Source organism: Rhinoraja longicauda, chromosome 1 (genome assembly GCF_053455715.1).
Source record: "Rhinoraja longicauda isolate Sanriku21f chromosome 1, sRhiLon1.1, whole genome shotgun sequence".
Lineage (NCBI taxonomy): Eukaryota > Metazoa > Chordata > Chondrichthyes > Rajiformes > Arhynchobatidae > Rhinoraja > Rhinoraja longicauda.
The window spans coordinates 62,759,366-62,783,010 of NC_135953.1; the positions used below are offsets into that span (position 1 = coordinate 62,759,366).

At 43.9% G+C, this 23,645-nt stretch overlaps 1 protein-coding gene across 3 annotated transcripts in view; it reads right to left on the reverse strand.

The window, feature by feature from the left end:
- dcun1d4 (DCN1, defective in cullin neddylation 1, domain containing 4 (S. cerevisiae)) overlaps positions 1-20,274 on the reverse strand; it is a 58,666-nt gene extending 38,392 nt beyond the window's left edge. The window contains exons 1-2 of one of the 3 annotated variants that reach the window (XM_078398699.1): positions 19,898-20,274; positions 5,061-5,131 (exon numbers count right to left, since the gene is read on the reverse strand). In XM_078398699.1, coding sequence (XP_078254825.1) covers positions 5,061-5,131; positions 19,898-19,916 — 90 coding nt within the window. In that variant the 5' untranslated portion in view covers positions 19,917-20,274. Of the gene's footprint in view, positions 1-5,060; positions 5,132-18,978; positions 19,117-19,897 lie in introns of those variants that run through there. The other 2 variants (XM_078398691.1, XM_078398708.1) reach the window with 2 other exon arrangements.
- Positions 20,275-23,645: the final 3,371 nt, after the last annotated feature.

The following is a 23,645-nucleotide window of genomic DNA, read 5'->3' on the forward strand; positions in this document are numbered from 1 at the left end:
TGCCTGACCTGCTGAGTTACTCCAGCATTTTGTGAATAAATCATAGTAGCCAGATAAGGATTTGGAAATGCAACTGCAAGGGTATATAGACTACAAGCTGGAAATTTTAAAAGTAACCACCATCTTGCCGAATCGTTGAACTAAGGGTATATTGTGGCGACTATAAATCGGCATCTACCAATTCACGTCCACTATAATTTCTTCATGTGCATTATATTTGCTGAACTCTGCCATGTTTACAAGACACATCTGCTGGCTAGTTTTCTCAGGCTGCATCTTGTTTGCCATTGTCGTGCCAACAAAACATAATGCACATTCATTAAATGTGCGCAACAAATAGACAGTTAAGGACAATAATTTGAACTTTTACTTTATCAATCAGCACACATTAAAAACAATGCTGGACAGATATTTACAATACTTTTTAAACCTTCTTTAGATAATAGATTAAGAAAATAACTGCAGATGCTGGTACAAATCAAAGGTATTTATTTCACAAAATGATGGAGTAACTCAGCAGGTCAGGCAGAATAGATTATATTCATTCAACATGTCAACTCAGGAATAAAGTCCTTCAATTCAATATAAGAAAGCCACACTGGAATGCAGACGAATGGACATGAAATGATCGCTACATCAACTGAAAGTAAATCAGTGGGAAAATCTTTCATACACCTGATTAGACAAGTGCATTTAATTGTTGGCTGGAGAGGGTGTGAGCCCAAGAGAGATACATCATTGCAAACTGTGGAACGGGTTAACAAACATTTAGTGGAGGAAGTGGGGGACGGGGTGGGAAACGGAGAAATTACCCAAAATTGGAGAATTCAATGCTCATACCGCTGTTGCAAACTACCCAAGCAAAATATGAGATGCTATTCCTGTAATTCACATGTGACCTCAATCTGGCAATGGAGGCGGCCCAGGACAGAAAGGTCAGTATGGGAATGGGAAGGGGAGTTAAAGTGGCTTGCGACCAGGAGATCCGCTAGACCTTGGTGGACCGAACACAAGTGATCAGAGAAATGATGCCATTGAATGCTATTCAACTTGAATTGTCACTGTTTTAAATGCTTTTGCATTCTCTTGATTTGATATATACTTGTAAGATATATATTATACACACACGCACACATCGCCTAACATCGGTAGTGGGGAAAATGCTAGAGTCAGTTATTAAAGATGTGATAGCATCACATTTGGAAAGTGGTGAAATCATCGGACAAAGTCAGCATGGATTTACCAAAGGCAAATCATGTCTGACGAATCTTATAGAATTTTTCGAGGATGTAACTAGTAGAGTGGATAAGGGAGAACCAGTCGATGTGTTATATCTGGACTTTCAGAAGGCCTTCGACAAGGTCCCAAATAGGAGATTGGTGTACAAACTTAAAGCACACGGTATTGAGGGTTCAGTGTTGAGGTGGATAGAAAATTGGTTGGCGGACAGGAAGCAAAGAGTAGGAATAAACGGGTCTTTTCGGAATGGCAGGCAGTGACTAGTGGGGTACCGCAAGGCTCAGTGCTGGGACCCCAGTTATTTACAGTGTATATTAATGATTTGGACGAGGGAATTGAATGCAACATCTCTAAGTTTGCGGATGACACGAAGCTGGGTGGCAGTGTTAGCTGCGAGGAGGATGCTAGGAGGCTGCAGAGTGACTTGGATAGATTAGGCGAGTGGGCAAATGCATGGCAGATGCAATATAATGTGGATAAATGTGAGGTTATCCACTTTGGCGGCAAGAACAGGAAAGCAGAGTATTACCTGAATGGTGACCGATTGGGAGAAGGGGAGATGCAACGTGACCTGGGTGTCATGGTGCACCAGTCATTGAAAGCAAGCATGCAAGTGCAGCAGGCAGTGAAGAAAGCGAATGGTATGTTGGCATTCATAGCAAGAGGATTTGAGTTTAGGAGCAGGGAGGTTCTGCTGCAGTTGTACAGGGCCTTGGTGAGACCGCACCTGGAGTATTGTGTGCAGTTTTGGTCTCCTAACCTGAGGAAAGACGTTCTTGCCTTAGAGGGAGTACAGAGAAGGTTCACCAGATTGATCCCTGGGATGGCAGGACTTTCATATGAGGAAAGACTGGATAGACTGGGCTTGTACTCGCTGGAATTTAGAAGACTGAGGGGGGATCTTATAGAAACATATAAAATTCTTAAGGGGTTGGAGAGGCTAGATGCGGGAAGATTGTTCCCGATGTTGGGGGAGTCCAGAACCAGGGGTCACAGCTTAAGGATAAGGGGGAAGTCTTTTAGGACCGAGATGAGAAAACATTTCTTCACACAGAGTGGTGAGTTTGTGGAATTCTCTGCCACAGAAGGTAATTGAGGCCAGTTCATTGGCTATATTTAAGAGGGAGTTAGATGTGGCCCTTTTTGCTAAAGAGAAGGCAGGTACAGGCTACTGAGCTGGATGATCAGCCATGATCATATTGAATGGCGGTGCAGGCTCGAAGGGCCGAATGGCCTACTCCTGCACCTAGTTTCTATGTTTCTATCAGCCAAATTCCTCAATCTATCACAGTTCTGTTTTGATCAGTTTATTTCCCCCTTTATGATTTTCGATTGTTGCCCCCACACCAAATATGTCACCACACCCCCACCTTAATGGACACACAATTGTTTTTCCTGCATCTGCACCCAGGATGTTGTTTTCCATACTAGATCATCGGAGATGTCCTCATTCTTTAGGAAACGGGGGTTCCCCTCTTCCATTATAGATGAGGCTCTCACTAGGGTCTCCCCGATATCCCGCAGCTCCACTCTTGATCCCCCTCCCCCTATTCGCAACAAGAACAGAGTCACTCGTCCTCACCTTCCACCCCATCAGCCGTCGCATACAGCATATAATCCTCCAACACTTTCGCCACCTCCAACGGGATCCCTCGACTGGCCACATCTTCCCATCTCCACCCCTTTCTGCTTTCCAGAGACTGTTCCCTCTGCAACTCTCTGGTCAACTCGTCCCTTCCCACCCAAACCACCCCCTCCCCCTCCCCCTCCCCAGGTACTTTCTCCTGCAACTACAAGAAATGCAACACCTGTTCCTTTACCTTCCCCCCTTGACTCCATCCAAGGACCCGGATAGTCTTTTCAGATGAGGCAGAGATTCACTTGCACCTCCTCCAACCTCATCTACTGTACCCGCTGTTCCAGGTGTCAACTGTACACTGGCGAGACCAAGCGCAGGCTCGGCGATCGTTTCGCTGAACACCTCCGTTCAGTCCGCCTTAACCTACCTGATCTCACGGTTGCTCAGCACTTTAACTCCACCTCCAATTCCCAATCTGACCTTTCTGTCCTGGGCCTCCTCCATTGTCAGAGTGAGGCCCAACACAAATTGGAGAAATAGCATCTCATATTTAGCTTGGGTAGCTTACACTCTAGCTGTATGAACATTGACTTCTCTAACTTCAAATAGCCCTTGCTTTCCCTCTCTCCATCCCCTCCCCAGTTCTCCCACCAGTCTTACTATCTCCGACTACATTCTATCTCTGTCCCGCCCACTCCCGACATCAGTCTGAAGGGTCTTGAATCGAAACGTCACCCATTCCTTCTCTCCAGAGATGCTGCCTATCCTGTTGAGTTACACCAGCATTGTGTCTACCTTCAATTGTTTTTCCTGTTCTCTACTCTATAATACAGACGACACAATTAATTAATTGATGTTTACACCAATACAGCCACAAAACTTGCTTTCAGAAATATATAACTATAGTAATAAACCCCACACATTGGTCATTGTCACCTATACAAGCCATTCCACCCATTTCAGACTTCTATTTATCAATCTGGTTGAAGAAATATTATGAATACAATTATCACTGACTCATTCAATTGCAGAATATATTTACAACACAAGGCAGCCATTTGATCCATCCTGATCAAAAGTGTCAAGTGTTTTATTGTCATATGTACCGAAACAGAACAATGAAAGTCTTACTTGCAGGAGCACAACACGTTTGTAAACACATTGCTCAATGGATAAGATAATAAACAAAAAAAATCCCATCAATAAAAACACAATATAGTGCAAAACAAAACAAAGCTGAAGTCCTTAGCACAACCATGGCAATCTACCTAACCAAATGCTGTCTTAAGGTTACAGTTCTTCAAATACACATGCGAGTATATATTTGTTTAAATATGACAACGGCGTCTGCTTCTATCACCTGTTTTAGGCAAAAATTTCAGAACCCCAACAGCCTCGGAAAGAAAAAAAAAGGCATTTCCTTATCTCCCCTCAACACCTTCGACCAAAGGCATTTAGAACTGTGCCCCCTCTGTTTTATGGACTCCAGTTTCAACCCAGCCTCCACTATTCCAAAAACAATGCTAGCTTATCACATAGCTAATACTTATAAACTTCCTCTAAATCCTCCCTGGTGCAATCACATCCTGCCCGGTGACTAGAACTTCCCTGCTTTTGTATATCAGGCCATTAGCTAATAAAACAAGCCTGCATTTTAAGCACATTACTGATCGGCGTTGCTGCATTTAAGGAACTCTGTACATGCACTAGGAGGTCCCTCAGCACTGCTCTCACCCCCCCCCCCCACCCCTTTCTGGCTCTGATTATTCTGAAGAAGGGTCTCGACCCGAAACGTCACCCATTCCTCAGTCTGAAGAAGGGTCTCGACCCGAAACGTCACCCATTCCTTCTCTCCCAAGATGCTGCCTGACCTGCTGAGTTACTCCAGCATTTTGTGAATAAATCTGATTATTCTGTGCCTTTTCAAAAGGTCTGAATTGTCTTTTTGAATAAATTTCAATAATATCTCCATCAAAATTGAACCATCCCGTTTTCCTTCTTTTAAACAATGGTATGATGGTGGCAGTCATCCAATCATCTGCCAATATGCTGGTACTCCAATAGCGAAAGAAATTGAAAAATAATATTCAGAGCTGTGGGAATTTCTTCCATTGCTTCTTTTGACAACTTGAAATACTCTTCATCTAACCTGGCAATTAATCCTCTTTCATAAGATGCCAAACTCCTTAACACTTCAGAACAATCACTCTGAACTGTCGAATACAAATAAAAATAAAGTTACCAGTTTGTTTAAGGTGTGGTAAATCTTGTGAATATTGGCCAGTGTAGACAGGTGAGAAGTTAGTGGAAAATCTAGGAGAGAGGAAAAAAAAGTTTAAAATTAACAATGGTTCATAGATCAGAGAACAGTACCGCACAGAAACAGGGCCTTAGGCCCACAATACCTGTGCCAAAAATAATGCAGAGATAAACTAATCCCATCTGCCTGCACAGATCCCTTATCCCTCCACATCCTTGTAGTCCTGAGGACTCTGGACTGGTAGTGGTAAACATTGAAAGATAAGTTATAAAATGTCCTAATTCAATGATTGAAAAATGTGATTTATTTTTAAACAGAATAGATTTGGAAAAGTTAAATCTATTCACAGGAATGTACATCAGAAAATAGGAGCAAGAATAAGCATCTGGCCTCTGAAGTTGCCTTGCCAGTCAATATGATCATGGCTGATCTATGCCCAAAATCCTCTTCTACACAAGTTCCACATAACATACACTTCCCAAACTTTGAAGCATTTATCCACCACCTCCTTAACTGTCTCCACTGATCCAGGATCCAAAACCATCTGGATTACAGAATTCTAGAGGTTCACTAATCTTGATGAGAAGTTGTTTTCCTTTGCACTTCAGTTTTACCTCACTGCCCCCTATGTAACTATGTTCTCTCGTTCAATAATCTCCCTTAACTAGTGAAAACATCTCAACATCTACCGTACAAATCCCTCAGCATCTTCAAAAAGATCACCCATCTTCTAAAATTCCAAAGAATAAAGTCAAATATTTTTTTGCCATTTGTGATAGAAATTAATGAGAATTAACTTTGTGACTCTTTTCTGGACTGCCTACTAGCCTCTCAAAGTAAGGGGAACAAGGTACTGCCTCACCAACACTTTGGGTGAAATATTAAAGTACTTTTACAAAGATAAATAATAAAAAAGAAAATGTCCAACACATCTGAAATTCTGCATGTAATTAAGCTCTAGAATAAGGATGTGGACTCGATTTAATTAAAATTAGGCTCCCATTCAACTATGTAAAATAATGAGATTCCTTTCTTAGGCACTGAATATTTGGGTCGATCCAAGCCAGATTCGTTTTGGTCTACCAGACCCACGAAGAAAAGCTGGACATTTGTGCTGCAAGTTTCAGTGGGATATCATCCTCAATTTAAACCAGTTAGGTGAATATATTGTGGGGAAAGAAACAAGTTTGGAGAGATATCAAATAAATTCCTTGATTACTATTACTATTTATGATGGCATTTTTGTTTGGATGCTTCAGGTGGAACAGGAAAAACGTTTCCTTATTAATTTATCTCAGGCTAAAGTTCAAAGACAAAACATGATTGCCTTCCTGTGGCCTCATCAGGCATTGTGTCAACACATGACAGGAAGGCAAAGAACTGCACAATCAGCTTGTAATCTCCATTTAAATTTGATAAATTTGGACAGTCCAATATGCAACATTGATTTGAGAACTGCAAAGAACAAAAATTCTGATTGACTGCAAACTTGTTGTCTGGAATGACTGTACAACAGCTCATAAAGTAGCCATTGAAGCACTAGTTTAAAAGCTACAAGATCTTAGACACCATAAATAAATTAATAGGAAGTGTTACTTTAGTGCAAACTGGAGATGTTCATCAAACAGTACCAGCAATTCAGAGGTACTCAAGCAGATGCATCAAAAGCTTGTATTAAAGCATCATATATTTGGGAAAATGTTGAAAGATTACACTTTAAAATCAATTTGCAACTGCATTTGACATGTAATCCATCAGCAAGAGTGTCTGCTTTGAATTTACTCAAATTAGGAAAGGGAGAAATTAAACACAAAAGACTCAAAAGGAATGATTTAGTTTTAGGTATACGGCATGGGAACAGACCCCTTGGCTACTGAGTCTATGCCGATCATTGATACCCTGTTCACACTAGTTCTGTTATTCCTCTTTCTCATACATTCCCTACACACGAGACGCAATTTACAGACGCCAATTAACCTACAAACTCGCACGTCTTTGAGATGTGGAAGGTACCCGTTGGAAACCCACAAAGTCACAGGGACAATGTGCAAACTCCACACAGACAGCACCCGAGGTTAAGATCGAACCTGGGTCTCTGGCACTGTGAAGCAGCAGCTCTACCAACTGCGCGACCATGCTGCCCATGATTTTGATGAAAACCCTGGGTGGAATTGTTACATCACTTCATGATCTGATGCAAGCTGATTTCCCAAAATCGTCACTTAACACTATTTGATTCAACAATGGCTGCATGATAGATCAATATTAGCACCAAAAAAATAAGACACTGCCATCCATGAATGAACACATCTTTCAAGGCTTCCCACAAAACAAATCTATTGACCGACATTGATCAGCTGCACATTGTCCTGCACATATCTCACACCAACTAGCTGTGCTCTTTTATAATCTTTAACTCAAAGAAGCTCCACCATGCAACTCATTAATTTGGATCCATCAAAACGATGCAATCGCACAAATTATCAGTTCAAAACCTACTACCACATAAAATTGAGAGTACAACAGTGACTGGCAACACCGTTGGGGAAAATGTCTTCATACTTCAGGTAACAATTATCACATCTGATCCACCTTTTCAACTCAAGCAGCTTCATTTCCCTACTCAACTTAGTTTTGCTATATGTATTTAATGAGGCAGAAGGACAATCAACGTTGTTCTTAATCTTGAAATTCAAACGTTTCCCGAGTTGGAGATAAAAATTATCCATATATATATATATATATATTTTGTTTTAAAGTGGACTCAAAAGAAAGGAAAAGTATTCAACACTGAAATATAGTTGAAATCATCATTGAAATTTACAAGGATGACACTGGGATTTGAGGGCCTGTGCTATAGGAAAAAGTGGGGTAGGCTGGGACCTCTCTCCTTGGACCACAGGATGAAGGAGTGATCCTGTAGGGGTGTACAAGATAATAAGATAATAGAAAAGGTAGATGCACAGACTCTTTCATGCACAGTAGGGGAACCAAGAACTAGAGGATGGAGGTTTAAGGTGAGCGGGAACAGATTTAAAAGGAACCCGAAGGGCAATGTTTTGCACACAGAGGGTGGTGGATATATGGAACGAATTGCCAGAGGAGATATTTGAAGCAGGTGCAATGATAACACTTAAAAGACACTTGGACAGCTACATGGATAGGAACGGCTTAGATGGGCCAAACCGAGGCAGGTGGGACTAATGCCGATGGGACATCTTGGTCTGCATTGGGAAGTTGAGCCAAAGGGTCTGTTTCCAGGCTGTATAACTATGACCAAGTAAATTTACACATTCTGCGTAGATACATATCTTCAATATATTGCCAGCATGATGACCCACGCAACGTCAGGTGTAGTATCTAGGGTAAAATTAATTTCTAAATTCTGATCCCAAGTATTAAAGGACAAGATGCATTTCTCTTCCCAATTACTTTATTTACCAGGTGGCATTTTTGTCAACCATATGCAGAACACTCAAACCCATCTGCACTCTTATTTGCAGTCTCACTCCATTTAAATCTGAATTTTCATCTCTCCTACCCACATACATAACCTCAGACTTAGATCCATTTGCCAAGTTTTAAGTCATCCTTCCCACTTATCTATATCCCTTGGCTGCGTTCAATTATTGTCATTGCAGCTTGTCTTCCCATCTATTTTCGTCACCAGCACACTTGGATTTCTTACATGAAAATAGTAAATAACTGAGGGCCTATGACTAGTGATGCCATTGCAGGCCAAACAATAAAAGGCTCATTTAATCAGACTCTGTCATCTACTTAATAGGGGGATTGCACGTAAGGTCGTGACGCATGGAGTCGGTCAAGCCATCTGGAGGACATGGCAGCTTCCGGCATACACTAGGTAACACATGCAACAGGTACATTCTTACCTTTAAAAAAAATCGCCAAAATGGTCAATTGTGCTGTAAAAAATGGGGAAGAAGCTGGAGGATCTGGCGGAGGATGAGGAACTGGGAGAAGTGCTGCCAAGCCCGCGGACGCAAGAAGCGCATGGGAAGACGTCTGGCCAGCCGGCGGGAGAAGGGGAAACGCAGCCGAGAAGGGAACCTCCTGAGAGCAAGGCCGAGAAGCAGAGGGCCGCCGACCGGCCGGCGGGGGGAGAAGAGGAGGAGGAAAGGACGGGGTTGAGCGAGCTGGGAGAGGAGCAGCATAAAGAACCCGAGCCGAGGGGCCTGGAGGGTCTGCAGGGGCAGAAGCAGTGAGCGCTGGAGGTCGGCGATCTGCCTGAGGGCGAAGGGCCCAGGGAGCTGTGCTCAACGGCCTTGGAGGAGGCGGCCGTGGAAGAGGAGGAGGAGGGTGTTGAGCCTGAAGAGGAGAAGGAAGAGGACCGGGGAGAGACCGATCGGCAGCGGAGGCCGAGCAGCAGCAAGAGCTGGGCTGGGCGCTGGGAGCCAAGGCGGAGGACCAGGCCAAGGCTCTGCTCGGCGGCCCCAGCCATGAGGTGTTGATTTCCAAGTGCACACGGAGCCCTGCTGACGGAGATGGCGAGCGGGGAGAAGGGTTGGAGGGCCAGCAGGAGCGGCGAGGGGCCGAAGAGCCGTAGGAAGCAAGGCACGGAGCAGGGGCGCCGAGCCTGGTGGAGCAAGGAGCGCAGGAACGGGGAGAGATGGCGGGACACTGGGAGCGCCGGGAGGGAGCCGGAGATGCGCTGATGGGAGAAGATGGGTGAAGCCAAGCTACAGCAAAGTGCAGCCGCAACATTCAACTGCAACACCCTCTCAATAGGACTGGCAAATTGTTCCACAACAGAATTCATTCCAAACATAAAATAGAAGAAAAAGTCTAAGCAAAGAGACAGTGCAGGGTGCACTGTAAGTGATTGCCTGTAGTACACGGCGTTGCTCCCCGAAAGGCATTGCGTGGTAATAGTATGGGTCAGGGGTCCTGACCTCATCTGCTGTGCAATCCCCCTATAAGTGATCAATCCACATTAGCACATCTTTCTCCCAACAACACAAGGTCTTATCTTGTGCACCAGCCTTTTTTAACAGAATCTTGTCAAATGCTTCTGCAAATTCAAATTCTCAGATCTGCACATTTCCTCCGTAAATGTTGCTTGTTATATCGTGAAAAATCTTAAGCAAATTTAATTGAACATTTTAAATTGTTTGATTGCATTAGTTTTTCTAAACTAAATACCCTTTGTTCTTCTTCCCAACTACAAATTCTAAGCTAACTTGCCCTCTTGAACAAGTTCTTCCCTCGTAATTGAAACCAACCTTCCTGTTGTCTTTGAGGTGTTTGCAGTGTCCTCCACTGTGGCCACCGATGCACAGGAACTTAATTATCTGCCATTTGCTCATCTTCAGTTATTAATTCCTTTGTTTCACAACCGAGCGGTCCCATATTTTTTTATATATCCACTATAAAGGTTCTTGCTATTTTAATATTATTTGCTCGTATCAATTTTTCTTCATTAGCTTTTTATCTGGTCGACCACTAGTTTTGTTTTGACCTTTGTTAACTGACCATGGACAATTCCCCGATTCGCAGAAGGACATACTTCTGCTGAGCATTAAGAAATGTAATTAGATATCTGCCATTGTTTATCCACTGACCTTTCTTTTATTTCATTTTCCCAGTCTACGCTAGAAAACACTTCCGTGATATATTGTCAACAAATATTACAAATTTATGATGATTGTATAACTTTTAAATCATTTGAATTAACCAAATTAAAAGCTACAAGGGGAAATCAAGATACAATTTTAAGTTGGGCCGAAGGGCCTGTTTCCACACTGTATCACTATGACTCTACGTATCCACAATGCGCTATTTTCGGTTAAATAAAAGATAGCATCTAAACATAGCACAAAAAGTAAGGAAATTTGTGTTTGGTAGATTATTTCTTTGTTGTATCAATGCTTCTTGGCAATAAATCTTATACCGTTGGAAAGCCTGTTTATTTCCCTTTTAAATGGTGCCACATTTGTAAGGAACATGCATTTGTGGGATGAGCAGCAGAGCTGAGTATGTGGGTTGCGCCCATGAAAAATCTGCCAAATCTTCTCTGCCAATGCCAAACAGCTTATTCTGCCATTGACTCTTGTTCGGTGTTGTTTGGTGGATTGGACGATTGAAGTCTGAAGAAACAAGACATATTGGCAATTTAACAATTTATTCATTTAATAAACAGGAGCCTCAGTAGCGTGTGGAAGAACCATACACAGCCACAACAGCCTGGCACCTCCTCCTCATGCTGGTCACCAGCCTGGTCACACACTGTTGTGGGATGGCATCCCATTCTTCAACCAGCATTTGTCGCAAGTCAGCCAACGTGGTTGTGTTGGTCACTCTGGCACGAACAGCACGCCCAAGCTGATCCCACAAGTGTTCAATGGGGTTGTCAGGACTGCTGGCAGGCCATTCCATCCTCTCCACTCCCAAATTCTGGAGGTAGTCTCTGAGAAACCCTGCTCTGTGGGGGCGAGCATTGTCATCTTGGAGGATAGAGTTCGATCCCAGACTGTGGAGATATGGGATTGCCACTGGTTGCAGAATCTCATCTCGATATCTCTCTGCATTGAGATTGCCTCCAATGATGACAAGCCTCGTTTTTCCAGTGAGGGAGATGCCGCCCCACACCATCACACTGCCTCCACCAAAAGATGTTACTCTATCAGGCACCTGATTGTCAGCACCTGGGGGTACCAGAAGCTCAAAACAAGAGTCAATAGCAACAGCAGAATAAGCTGTTTGGCATTGGCAGAGAAGATTTGGCAAATTTTTCATGGGTGCAACCCATATACTCAGCTCTGCTGCTCATCCCACAAATGCATGTTCCTTACAAATGTGGCACCATTTAAAAGGGAAATAAACAGGCTTTCCAACGGTATAAGATTTATTGCCAAGGAGCATTGTTACAACAAAGAAATAATCTACCAAACACAAATTTCCTTAATTTTTGTGCTATGTTTATATATATAGAAAAAATATATATATATTACGAAAACTGTTTGTTTGTTATTTGTTTGTTATTTGTTATGAGGGTCGATGTATATATATGTTAGGATGTTTGTTACAGCCATGTTTTTGTGCCCCGTATCACACGATAGCGCTACAATTTTAGGACCACCTTACTCACCTTTGTCGTGGGGACTCTTTCATCCAAGTTTCATTCAAATTGGTCTTATATATTTAAAGTTACAGAGATTGTAAAGTTTAAAATTCCCTTATCAAAACGATTTATTGCCATGTTCAGCGGGTGATGTCACAATGGGACCTGCTCGAGTGACTGCCAATGAGGGGGGGGGGGGGGGGCTCACGATGATGGCCTGGGGCGGGACCCGCCAGAGTGACGTCCCACGTGGGGGAGCGCACCCATTAAAAAAAATCTTTAAGATTTTCCTTCCATCCAACTTGACGCCCGATTGGTCCGGGTCCCACGTGGGGGGAGGGGTGCCACAACTGCACGCCACTGGCTCCCGCCCACGGACAGCGCTCCGCTGTTCCCCGCAGCTTGCCTACGAACAGCGCTGAATGCATGGGCCACAGGTAAGTGTCTTTCGCCGCCAACAGGACCACGGATCGGTAGGGTTGCTGTGTGCGTGGTTGTTGCTCTGCGCCTCCGCAGTTGGGCCCGTTTATGTTGAGAGAGGATGGGGTGGGTGAATGGGGGTTGGAGTGGGGGGCGGGGGGCGGGGGGGAAGGGGAGCGGAGGGTGCAACACTAATGCAGGAGAGGCTTTGGGTCCAAGGCTCGCTCTGGCTGCAGCGCTGGCGGCATGGGGCCGAGGTGAATGGCACCCTCTCCCCTTCTCTGTCCCCCCTTGCCCGCCAATTCTCCGCCCGGCAATGGGCTTCGTCAGTTGGAGAGGGTTGCCGCGCCCGCAGGATCATCAATTGGGGGAGGGTTGCTCCGGGAGAGGCCCACAGGAGAGATTTAGACCCAACGGGTCCACTTGGTTAACGTTAGAAATATATTAGAAGACACTGGCTGCTGGGCAGGCAACATTATCTTAAATTGCACTTTTCTTTTGTTTTTGGCTTTGGTAAAATCCACTTTTTTTTAGGAAATTACAGAAACATAGAGAAAATAATCCCTACACGCAAATTACCTCCAATCCTATAATAATTAGCTTCAATGAGTATTTCAATTGAAAAGTGAACTGATTTCCATTTTGAAAATAAGATTTGCAAATTCCCACCTGCTTTACAACCAATTAGGTCTAACAAATTCTATTTGAACATCCATCATCCAAACACAAACAAAATTCAAATGCCTCAACTGTGTCTATTACATTTCCACCAACCTCTCATAGCATAAATAAATCCTGATGGAAGAGAACAGAAGGATTTGGAATAAATCTTAGAAATAATATGTTTCTACATTTAAAAATACCAAGTGTGCAAAAACACTAATGAATGATGAGCTGAATTTCAAACAGTTCAGTCCCAAGAAATGCTGCATGGTAATTCCAGACTGCGAAGGATTTTTTGTAAAGTAGGAAAGCAGCCAGCCTTTTTTCACACTGCAAGATACCACAATCAGTCTTTGTTTTAGTATGGTACTGGGCAAGGAAAAAGGCCCTACACACAAAACTTGGCAAAAAAACATGTGCCAGGCAACAGCAATCACTGCCCTATGAATGCTTCTCATATCTGGATTACCAAAGATCTAGATTAAAAACTATTGCAAATAAGTATTTAATTAATAGTATTTTCAATAAATAGATATATAGGCATGCAAAAGACAAAGCATTAGGAAACCTTGCAGATTGAAAGAGGAAAAAGAAAATAAGAGAAATTAAATATTAATGTTCATAGCGGAAAATACAAATCTTCCAGAAATATTGAAGAACAATATATCTAAAGGAAATTAGTTGTAAAAACAAAAACTAGCGATAGTACAAAGATTGGTGAGGTTAACCGATTACAAGCAAGTAAACACCCAGACCTTGATGACTGGAATTTCAAGGATTCCAAAGGAATGGTATTGAGATAGCATGATGCACTGGTTGTCATCTTTTAAAAAAATCTATATTTCTGGAAGGTTTTCCAAAGAGCAGAAGATATCATATGTAATTGCACTTTTTTTTAAACGGAAAAATGCTAAAATTTATTATTGAGGAAGTGGAACAGGGCAAAGCAGCTGATAAGATGGACTTTCTGAATATCTTTGAGAACAAGTCACAATTTACATTATTTAATAAAATCAGAGTTGAATAATATGCTGGCATGGAGTGAGATGGGGCGGGAAAATCAACAGAGTAGGAATAACCAGAACATTTTCAGGTTAGGAGGCTGTAAATCAGATCATTTTCAGGTTAGTGGGTTGCTGCAGGAATCAGTGCTGGGTCTCATCTCCCAATCTACATCAATGATTTGGAGGTAGTGATCAAATTTTGCTGGTAATACTAACAAAGGGAGAAAGTAGTGAGGATAATGCCACAGGTACAAGTTTATGGGAAAATATTTAACAAATTAAACAAAAGTGAAGTTGTACATTAGGATTGTAAAAAAATAGAAAAAGTACATTTTCTAAAATAAGATTGACAATCGTAGGTCTGGAGGGAATCAGATAGATCGAAGAGTATCCTTGCACACATATTAGTGAAAACTAAGATGCAGTTCTAGTAAGCAATTAAGGAAGCACATTGGTCTTTACTGCAAAATGGTTTGCATACAAGATTAAAGACATCTTACTGCAATTACATAGGACTCGCAGAGACTCCATTTTGAATAGTATGTACTGGTTTTGTAGGATCATACAGAGTACAGAAACCTGCCTTTTAGACTACCGAGTCCACACTGACGTACAAATTATCTTTTTTTTAAATCCAAGGTCACTGGTGCTGTTGAGAAGCAGCTCAAAAAGCTGTGTCATTATGCCGTTTTGCATCATTATCCAAAGTTGGACATACTTGTCAGTGGAGGAGTGCAATAAAAGTTCATGAAATTGATTCCTGTGATTGTGAATTGTCCCAGGAGGAGCATGATTAAACAGACTAGGCTTAGCTCGATCTTCAAGTATATTCAGGGATGTTGAAATCAAATGGAAACAGTGGATTTATGGTACAAGATCAAATATAATATTACTGAATACCAAAGGATGATTGAATGGCAAAATGACCTACCCCTGCCAAAGCAGACACATTTCCTGGAAAGTATTTTGTTTCAAAATATTTTGTTTCAGTGGGGAAACGTTTTTCACTCTTACCTCGACAAAGATGCGATTTTTTCCATATCGTATCTCCGTCCCCACTGCAGCCTAACATTGTGGAGTTGGCGGCCTTTCCTGGAGGCCGACAGGCGCTTCAAGCCGCGGGAGTCTGTAGGACTTTAACATTGCGGAGCTTGCGATCCCTTTACTGGGAATTGAAGCTCTAACCGCGGGGCCTGTGGTCTCTGGTAAGAAGAGGTCGACTCGGGAGCTCCAAGCCACAGAGATTCAATGTGGGAGTATCGATCACCTCGACGGGGGCTTCGAACGTCGGCTGCGGGGGCTTTTGATGGCCCCGAATGCAGATGGTTTGACTGCCCCAACCGCGGGACAACAACGAGGAAGAAGCTTGAACTTTATTGCCTTCCATCACAGTGAGTAATGTGGAATCCACTGTGATGGATGTTTATGTTAACTTTTATGTGGTTGCGTGTCTTGTTGCTTTTCACTTAGTATGGCTGTATGGTAACTCAAATTTCACTATACCTTAATTGGTACAGGTGACAATAAACTGACCTTGAAACCTTAGTCAGGAAGTGGTGTTAGGTAAACTGTTGGGACTGAAAGCAGATACATCCCCAGGGCCTGATGGTCTAGATCCCAGAGTACTCAAGGAGGTGGCCCAAGAAATCGTGGATGCATTGGTGATCATTTTCCAATGTTCTCTCGACTCTGGATCAGTTCCTGTGGACTGGAGGATAGCCAATGTAACCCCACTTTTTAAAGAAAGGAGGGAGAGAAAACAGGGAATTATAGACCAGTTAGCCTTACATCGGTAGGGGGGAAGATGCTTGAGTTGATTGTCAAAGATGTTACAGTAGCACATTTGGAAAGCAGTGACAGGATCAGTCAAAGTCAGCATGGATTTATGAAGGGGAAATAATGCTTGACTAATCTTCTGGAATTTTTTGAGGATGTAACAAGTAGAATGGATAAGGGAGAGCCAGTGGATGTGTATCTGGACTTTTAAAAAGCCTTTGACAAGGTCCCACACAAGACATTAGTGTGCAAAATTAGAGCACATGGTATTGGGGGTAGGGTATTGACATGGACAGAGAACCAGTTGGCAGACAGGAAGCAAAGAGTAGGAATTAACAGGTTCTTTACAGAATGGCAGCCAGTGATTAGTAGGGTGCAGTAAGGCTCAGTGCTGGGACCCCAGTTATTTACAATATATATTAATGATTTAGACGAGGGAATTAAATGTAACATCTCCAAGTTTGCGGATGACACAAAGAGGGTGGCCGTGTGACCTGTGAAGAGGATGCTATGAGGCTGCAGGGTGACTTGGATTGGTTGGGTGAGTGGGGAGATGCATGGGAGATGCAGAAAAATGTGGATAAATGTGAGGTGATCCATTTTGGCGTCAAGAACAAGAGGGCAGATGATCTGAATGGTGTCAGATTATGAAAAGGGGAGGTGCAACGAGTCCTGGGTATCCTTGTACATCAGTTGTGAATCTGTGGAATTCTCTGCCACAGAAGGTAGTGGAGGCCAATTCACCGGATGTTTTTAAGAGAGTTAGATTTAGCACTTAGGGCTAACGGAATCAAGGGATATGGGAAAAGCAGGAACGGGGTACTGATTTTGGAATATCAGCCAGGATCACATTGAATGGCGGTGCTGGCTCAAAGGGCCAAATGGCCTACTCCACCTATTTTCTATGTTTCTATGTGATGGAGACTGAGATCAAGAAAGGGGAAGGTGTCGGAGAGGATCCATGTAAATTTGAGTGCAGGATGGAAATTGGTGACGAAGTTGATGAAATCAGCGAGTTCTGCATGGGTGCAGGAGGTAGCACCAATACAGTCATCAATGTAACGGGGATAGAGTTCGGGGATAAGGCCAGTATACGCCAAAAGGGATTGTTCTACGAATCCTACAAAGAGGCAGGCATAGCTGGCACCCTTGCGGGTGCCCATAATCACGTCTTGGCCTTGGAGGAAGTGGGAGGAGTTGAAGAAGAAGCTCCGCTAGATGGAGTAGAGTGTTACAGGAAAATTGGATGATTCTGCAGTCGAGGAAGAAACTGAGGGCTTTAAGTCCTTCCTGGTGGGGAATGGAGGTGTCGAGTGACTGAACGTCTATAGTAAAGATGAGGGGGTGGGGGCCCAGAAAGCAGAAGACATTAAAGAGATGAAGAGCATGCGAGGTATCTTGGACATAGGTCAGGAGAGATTGGACCAGGGGGATAGGATGGAGTCTAGGTACGCGGAAATCATTTCAGTGGGACAGGAGCAGGCAGAAACAATGGGTCTGCCAGTGCAGTTGTGTTTATGGATTTTGGGGTGAAGGTAAAACTGGGTTGTGCAGGACTGGGAAATGATAAGCTTGGAGGCTGTGGAAGGCAGACAGCCTGAAGTGATAAAATCTGAAACCATCTGTGAAATTATGGCCTGGTGCTCATCTGTGGGTGTTTCTACCCATCATTTGGTAGACTTTGTCTCTTTTCCAGCTTTCTCCTGCCCTAGTACAATCAGTCTGAGAACAGGTCCCGACCTGAAACATCGCATATCCATGTTCTCCAGGCCTGACCTGCTGCGATACTCCAGCAGTGTCTTTCTTCAAAATGTAAGTTATTGTGTATGGATTGGAATCTTAAATAATAATCAGTCATCGATACCAATCATTTGAGAACCTACTCTTGGATCATTCCATAATCCCACAAGGCTGTGCTGTATTCTCCAGTAGCCACTTAATTTCACCTAGTGTTAAATTAGTAGTGCATGCAAGAGTCAGTACACATTTAAAACAAAATTGCTTCCCAGTCTGTGCAATGATGTTGACTGACAGTAAAAGGTAAGAAAAGAAAGAAATGTGTATTTTTGTTGAAGTTATGTATTAATATGACTCATGTGGTACATGTTTTCAAATGATACAGATCTGTATTGTCCAGAATATTGAGTATTTAAAAGTTTCATTTGATTTTCTATTCCAATTATAAACTACTTCCATTTAATTAATTGTTTCAAATATACCAGGCATTCTTTTAAAGTTGAAGTCTATTGAACCTATATTGAACAGTATATTGAACCAATCAATACAGTTGAATGTTGGATTTTCCCTAAATTCTGTTCCACATGGTAGAACCATAACAGAACAATGTCTACCATGTAGAACTGGATGGAATTCTTACGTTAGACCCAAAATATTCTACATCAAATCTCTATTTAAAACAAAACATTCCAGGTTATATTTCCCAGTTAAAAGTTTCATCTTCTAAAACGTGAACTGAACATTGAATATTCCGACCAAGGTATCCCAATGTGAAAAACAAGTGAACTGGAATCAGATCGTTGTCTATTTATATTCACCAGAAATACTGTCGAACCAGAGTTCCTCCGGCACTTTGTGTTTTTTTTAAAACTTAGAATCAGATCAGTTAATTCTAACACACGGAAACAAATCAGGGACGACAAACGTATAACAAATGGATTACTGGGGTGATAAGTGCCTGAAATCTAAATTAGGAAAACGCAGGCTGAAAAATGTTACACTAAGTACTTTAAACACGACTCAGATTTGAGAATTTGTTACTGATTGAGGATGTTAGTCGATGCATCAAAATCAAAACTAGGTTAAACAGTTGACAGCAAACAAACTCGAAACATTTTTAGTTGGATCAGACCCGAAAAATTACATCGCTGTATCGCACTAACGGCAACATTGTACAAGAGACAACTAAAAAGCCAAATACAAGGAAAACCCAACTGACCTGAACGCAGAATGATCACCATATCTTGCATAGCCACACCAGTGGGTGAATATGCCAAGAGCGGAGAGAGTAATTAAAATAATTCACGTTCACAAAAAAAGTGAAAATATATGAGCCAAGAAATACAAATTGTTTTAATGACTGACACTGAGGCCAACCAAACAAAAGCGAAGTTTCGGCAGCCTGGCGTGCATGCAGAGCTTGCCTGCCGGTCAGAGGAGGGAATGGGGAGCTCTACTTCCAAGTGGGAAGGGATTGCAATGAGACTTCCCCTCGGCTCGCGACGCGCAAAGCACTATGGGGGTTGCAGTTCACTTGTGACGGGCTGCGGCGCGTAACCAAAGAACGTGTCGTCACATAACTACAATTCCCAGAATACGTCACGGGCCTTGCGCTGACGTGCTGACGTAAGGCCAGTTGCTCTCCCCTCCTCCTCCTCGAACAGCCTGAAATAAATGCAACTCAAACTAAAGCTTTGCAGCAGAGTTAATGTCCCCACCCCCACAACCGGGGGGTGGGAAAGGAGGAGGAGGAGAATGCTCAGGGCCCACTTGCCAGCACTGGGGCTAATTTGCCCCTTTTTTTTTTTTAATCAGTGCGTACTTATCACATTACCGTTCTTCGCCTTCAACCGATCAGCACAACAGGGAAAACAATCAGCCAGCGCTCTTCAGAGAGGGGGGGTATAATGAGCAGATAACATAATAAGAGCTGCGCCATTGCTTCTCTTACCAGTCACGTAAAAACCTAAACCAGAGCGATATTGGGGGTGGTGGGAAAGGATGGCGATGGCGATGCACACCGGGTTTGTTTGAAAGAGACCTCCGGCTGGATGCCGACGACGGAAAGGGGAGGGGGCGGGAGGGGAGGGGGAGTTCTCTGAAGGCGACTGCAGCCGGGCCGGCGAGATGATACTTACTGACTGCATCGGCGTGCATTTTCAGTGCAGTGAGGAGACAGACAGACAGACTGGACGCCGCTGGACAACCGCTCCGTTCGTGCCGGGAAAGCCAGTCAGCCGGTAACTGCGGACGGGAGTCCCGCCCCTGCGCCGCGCCCGTTGGCTGCCGGCGCGTCAAAGGGCGGGTGTGGGGGCAGCGGGCACCAGTCGCTACCGCCGCTCCACTCCTCCTCCTCCTCTGCCAGTCTCCTCTCCACTTCTCCTCCTCCTCCTCTGCCAGTCGTCGCCCCACTCCTCCTCCTCTGCCAGTCGTCGCTGCCGCCGCCTCCGCCACCCACGGCCTCCAACACTGTCAGTCGGTGCCCGCCTCCACTGTCAATACCGGCCGCCAGCACCGCCAGTCGGTGCCCACCGCTCCTCTCGTCCCGTCCTCGGGTTACTGATCACTGGGCCCAGGTCTGAAGCAAACGTAAGCGCATGATGCTTCCGCATTGACAGCGTCTTCGTCGTCTCTTCCCCCTTGAGCTTTATCTCTCTCAACTGTCTTTAACTCTATCTACTCTTCCCCCCCCCTCCCCCCCCACAACTGTCTTTAACTCCCCCCCTCCACAACTGTCTTTAACTCTACTCTCCCCCCTCCACAACTGTCTTTAACTCCCCCCTCCACAACTGTCTTTAACTCTACTCTCCCCCCTCCACAACTGTCTTTAACTTTACTCTTCCTCCTCCTCCTCCCCACAACTGTCTTTAACTCTACTCCCCCCCCTTCCCCACAACTGTCCTTAACTCTACTCCCCCCCTCCACAACTGTCTTTAACTCTCTTTGTCCTCCTCCCCACAACTGTCTTTAACTCCTCTCCCCCCTCCACAACTGTCTTTAACTCTACTCTCCCCCCACAACTGTCTTTAACTCTACTCTCCCCCCCCTCCACAACTGTCTTTAACTCTACTCTCCCCCTCTCCACAACTGTCTTTAACTCTACTCTCCCCCCCCCTCCACAACTGTCTTTAACTCTACTCTCCCCCCCACAACTGTCTTTAACTCTACTCCCCCCTCTCCACAACTGTCTTTAACTCTACTCTCCCCCCTCTCCACAACTGTCTTTAACTCTACTCCCCCTCCCTCTCCACAACTGTCTTTAACTCTACTCCCCCTCCCTCCCTCCCCACAACTGTCTTTAACTCTACTCTTCCTCCCCCCTCCACAACTGTCTTTAACTCTACTCTCCCCCCCCTCCACAACTGTCTTTAACTCTACTCTCCCCCCACAACTGTCTTTAACTCTACTCCCCCTCCCTCCCCACAACTGTCTTTAACTCTACTCCCCCTCCCCCCCTCTCCACAACTGTCTTTAACTCTACTCTCCCCCTCTCCACAACTGTCTTTAACTCCTCTTCCCCCCCCCCTCCACAACTGTCTTTAACTCTACTCTCCCCCCTCTCCACAACTGTCTTTAACTCTACTCCCCCTCCCTCTCCACAACTGTCTTTAACTCTACTCTCCCCCCCTCTCCACAACTGTCTTTAACTCTACTCCCCCTCCCTCTCCACAACTGTCTTTAACTCTACTCCCCCTCCCTCCCTCCCCACAACTGTCTTTAACTCTACTCTTCCTCCCCCTCCACAACTGTCTTTAACTCTACTCTCCCCCCCTCTCCACAACTGTCTTTAACTCTACTCCCCCTCCCTCTCCACAACTGTCTTTAACTCTACTCCCCCTCCCTCCCTCCCCACAACTGTCTTTAACTCTACTCTTCCTCCCCCTCCACAACTGTCTTTAACTCTACTCTCCCCCTCTCCACAACTGTCTTTAACTCCTCTTCCCCCCCCCTCCACAACTGTCTTTAACTCTACTCTCCCCCCTCTCCACAACTGTCTTTAACTCTACTCCCCCTCCCTCTCCACAACTGTCTTTAACTCTACTCTCCCCCCCTCTCCACAACTGTCTTTAACTCTACTCCCCCTCCCTCTCCACAACTGTCTTTAACTCTACTCCCCCTCCCTCCCTCCCCACAACTGTCTTTAACTCTACTCTTCCTCCCCCTCCACAACTGTCTTTAACTCTACTCTCCCCCCCTCTCCACAACTGTCTTTAACTCTACTCCCCCTCCCTCTCCACAACTGTCTTTAACTCTACCCCCCCCCCTCTCCACAACTGTCTTTAACTCTACTCTTCCTCCTCCCCCCAACTGTCTTTAACTCTACTCTTCCTCCTCCCCCCAACTGTCTTTAACTCTACTCTTCCTCCTCCCCCCAACTGTCTTTAACTCTACTCTTCCTCCTCCCCCCAACTGTCTTTAACTCTACTCTCTCTCCTTCTCCTTCCTTTCCTCCCCCCCCTCCCCCCCCCAAAAAAAAATTAAGCCACACCTCGTCGCCGCAGTTAATAACAGGGACGAGTTCCTGCCCCAGCAACAGTGGCCGGCCGACCGACCATTCAGTCAGTGTCGGTGCGACCCGCCGCACTGTTTACTGGTGAAAGTTAAAGGTGGCCGATGGCCAGATTGTCACTTTTAAGTCAAGCCAGTTTCATCTAATTTTGACACTTTTTAAGGCTTACCCATTGGGTGCAGCGATCCTGTTGACTTTAGTCCTCCGCCGCTGGATAAGGGATGGGATATTACCCCAGGGGGGACCAGGTTGGCAAGGGAGTTTTGTTTAAAGATGGGTGCAAACACCACTGGGTATGACATCGATATAGACGATGAGAATGACTGAAGTTTTTTTTTGGATATATTTTTATTCTTAATAAAGTTTATTTTTGCATTTAAACATCTATACTGAGCCCACTTGCCTGCATTAATTCCATATCATTCTAGCCCTGTTCATTCAAGAACATGTCAAGAAGCCTTGTAATTGTTACTGTTTTAGCCTCTAACACCTCCTCTGGCAGCTCATTACTGATGCCACCCACTATTTTCATGAAAAATCTGCCCCTCAGATCTATAAATCTCCCCTTGCTCACCTGAAACTGACGTCCTCTAGTTTTAGCGCACCCAATGGGACACAAATTCTGTGTATGTCCTATATATTTACCTCATAATTTTAACGTGTGTTTCCATAACACAAAAAGGAAATAACGTGATGAATAAGGACGCACTATTTACATTACACGGGCTAATAAATTGGTTATAACACAATTTTGACCAGGAACTGGAGCACCACTTTAAAGTTACTTTGGAAATTGACAGGTTACAAAAAACTGTCTTGAATTTAACCAGTGTGGGAGGGAAAAAAATCTATTTCCAGCAGTAAATCAGACACCATTGTCTCTTAAATCCACAATAGCAACCTTCCCAGTGGGTGATCATTTAAATTGACAAGCAATCACTTCTATTGATTTGTGCAACAAAACTATTAAACAAAATAATAGACGCTTTTATAACAAAATACAACCTTTAGTATTTTTAACAAAACTGTTAAACAATATAATACAACCTTTTATTATAAAATAGAATATTTTGCTTTTTTAGCTTGCAGTAACAAAAATAAACATTTCTATTGAAAAGACCTTGGGATCTGTAAAAGTAACTTTGTAATTGTGAGTTTGAAACTCATTAACCCCTAAAAACCCTTATCCCATTGACAATATTTTGCTTAGAATAAACATGCTTCTTGAAGCAATTTAATTGAGATTGGGCATTGGAAGTATGCACCAATGATGGTGCATGTGTGACATGAAGTTAGCTTATTTTCCCTTTTACTAGAATGCACTAATGAGATTATTAAATGTTCCTATTTAAAATTCTAATATGGGCTGTTTCCTG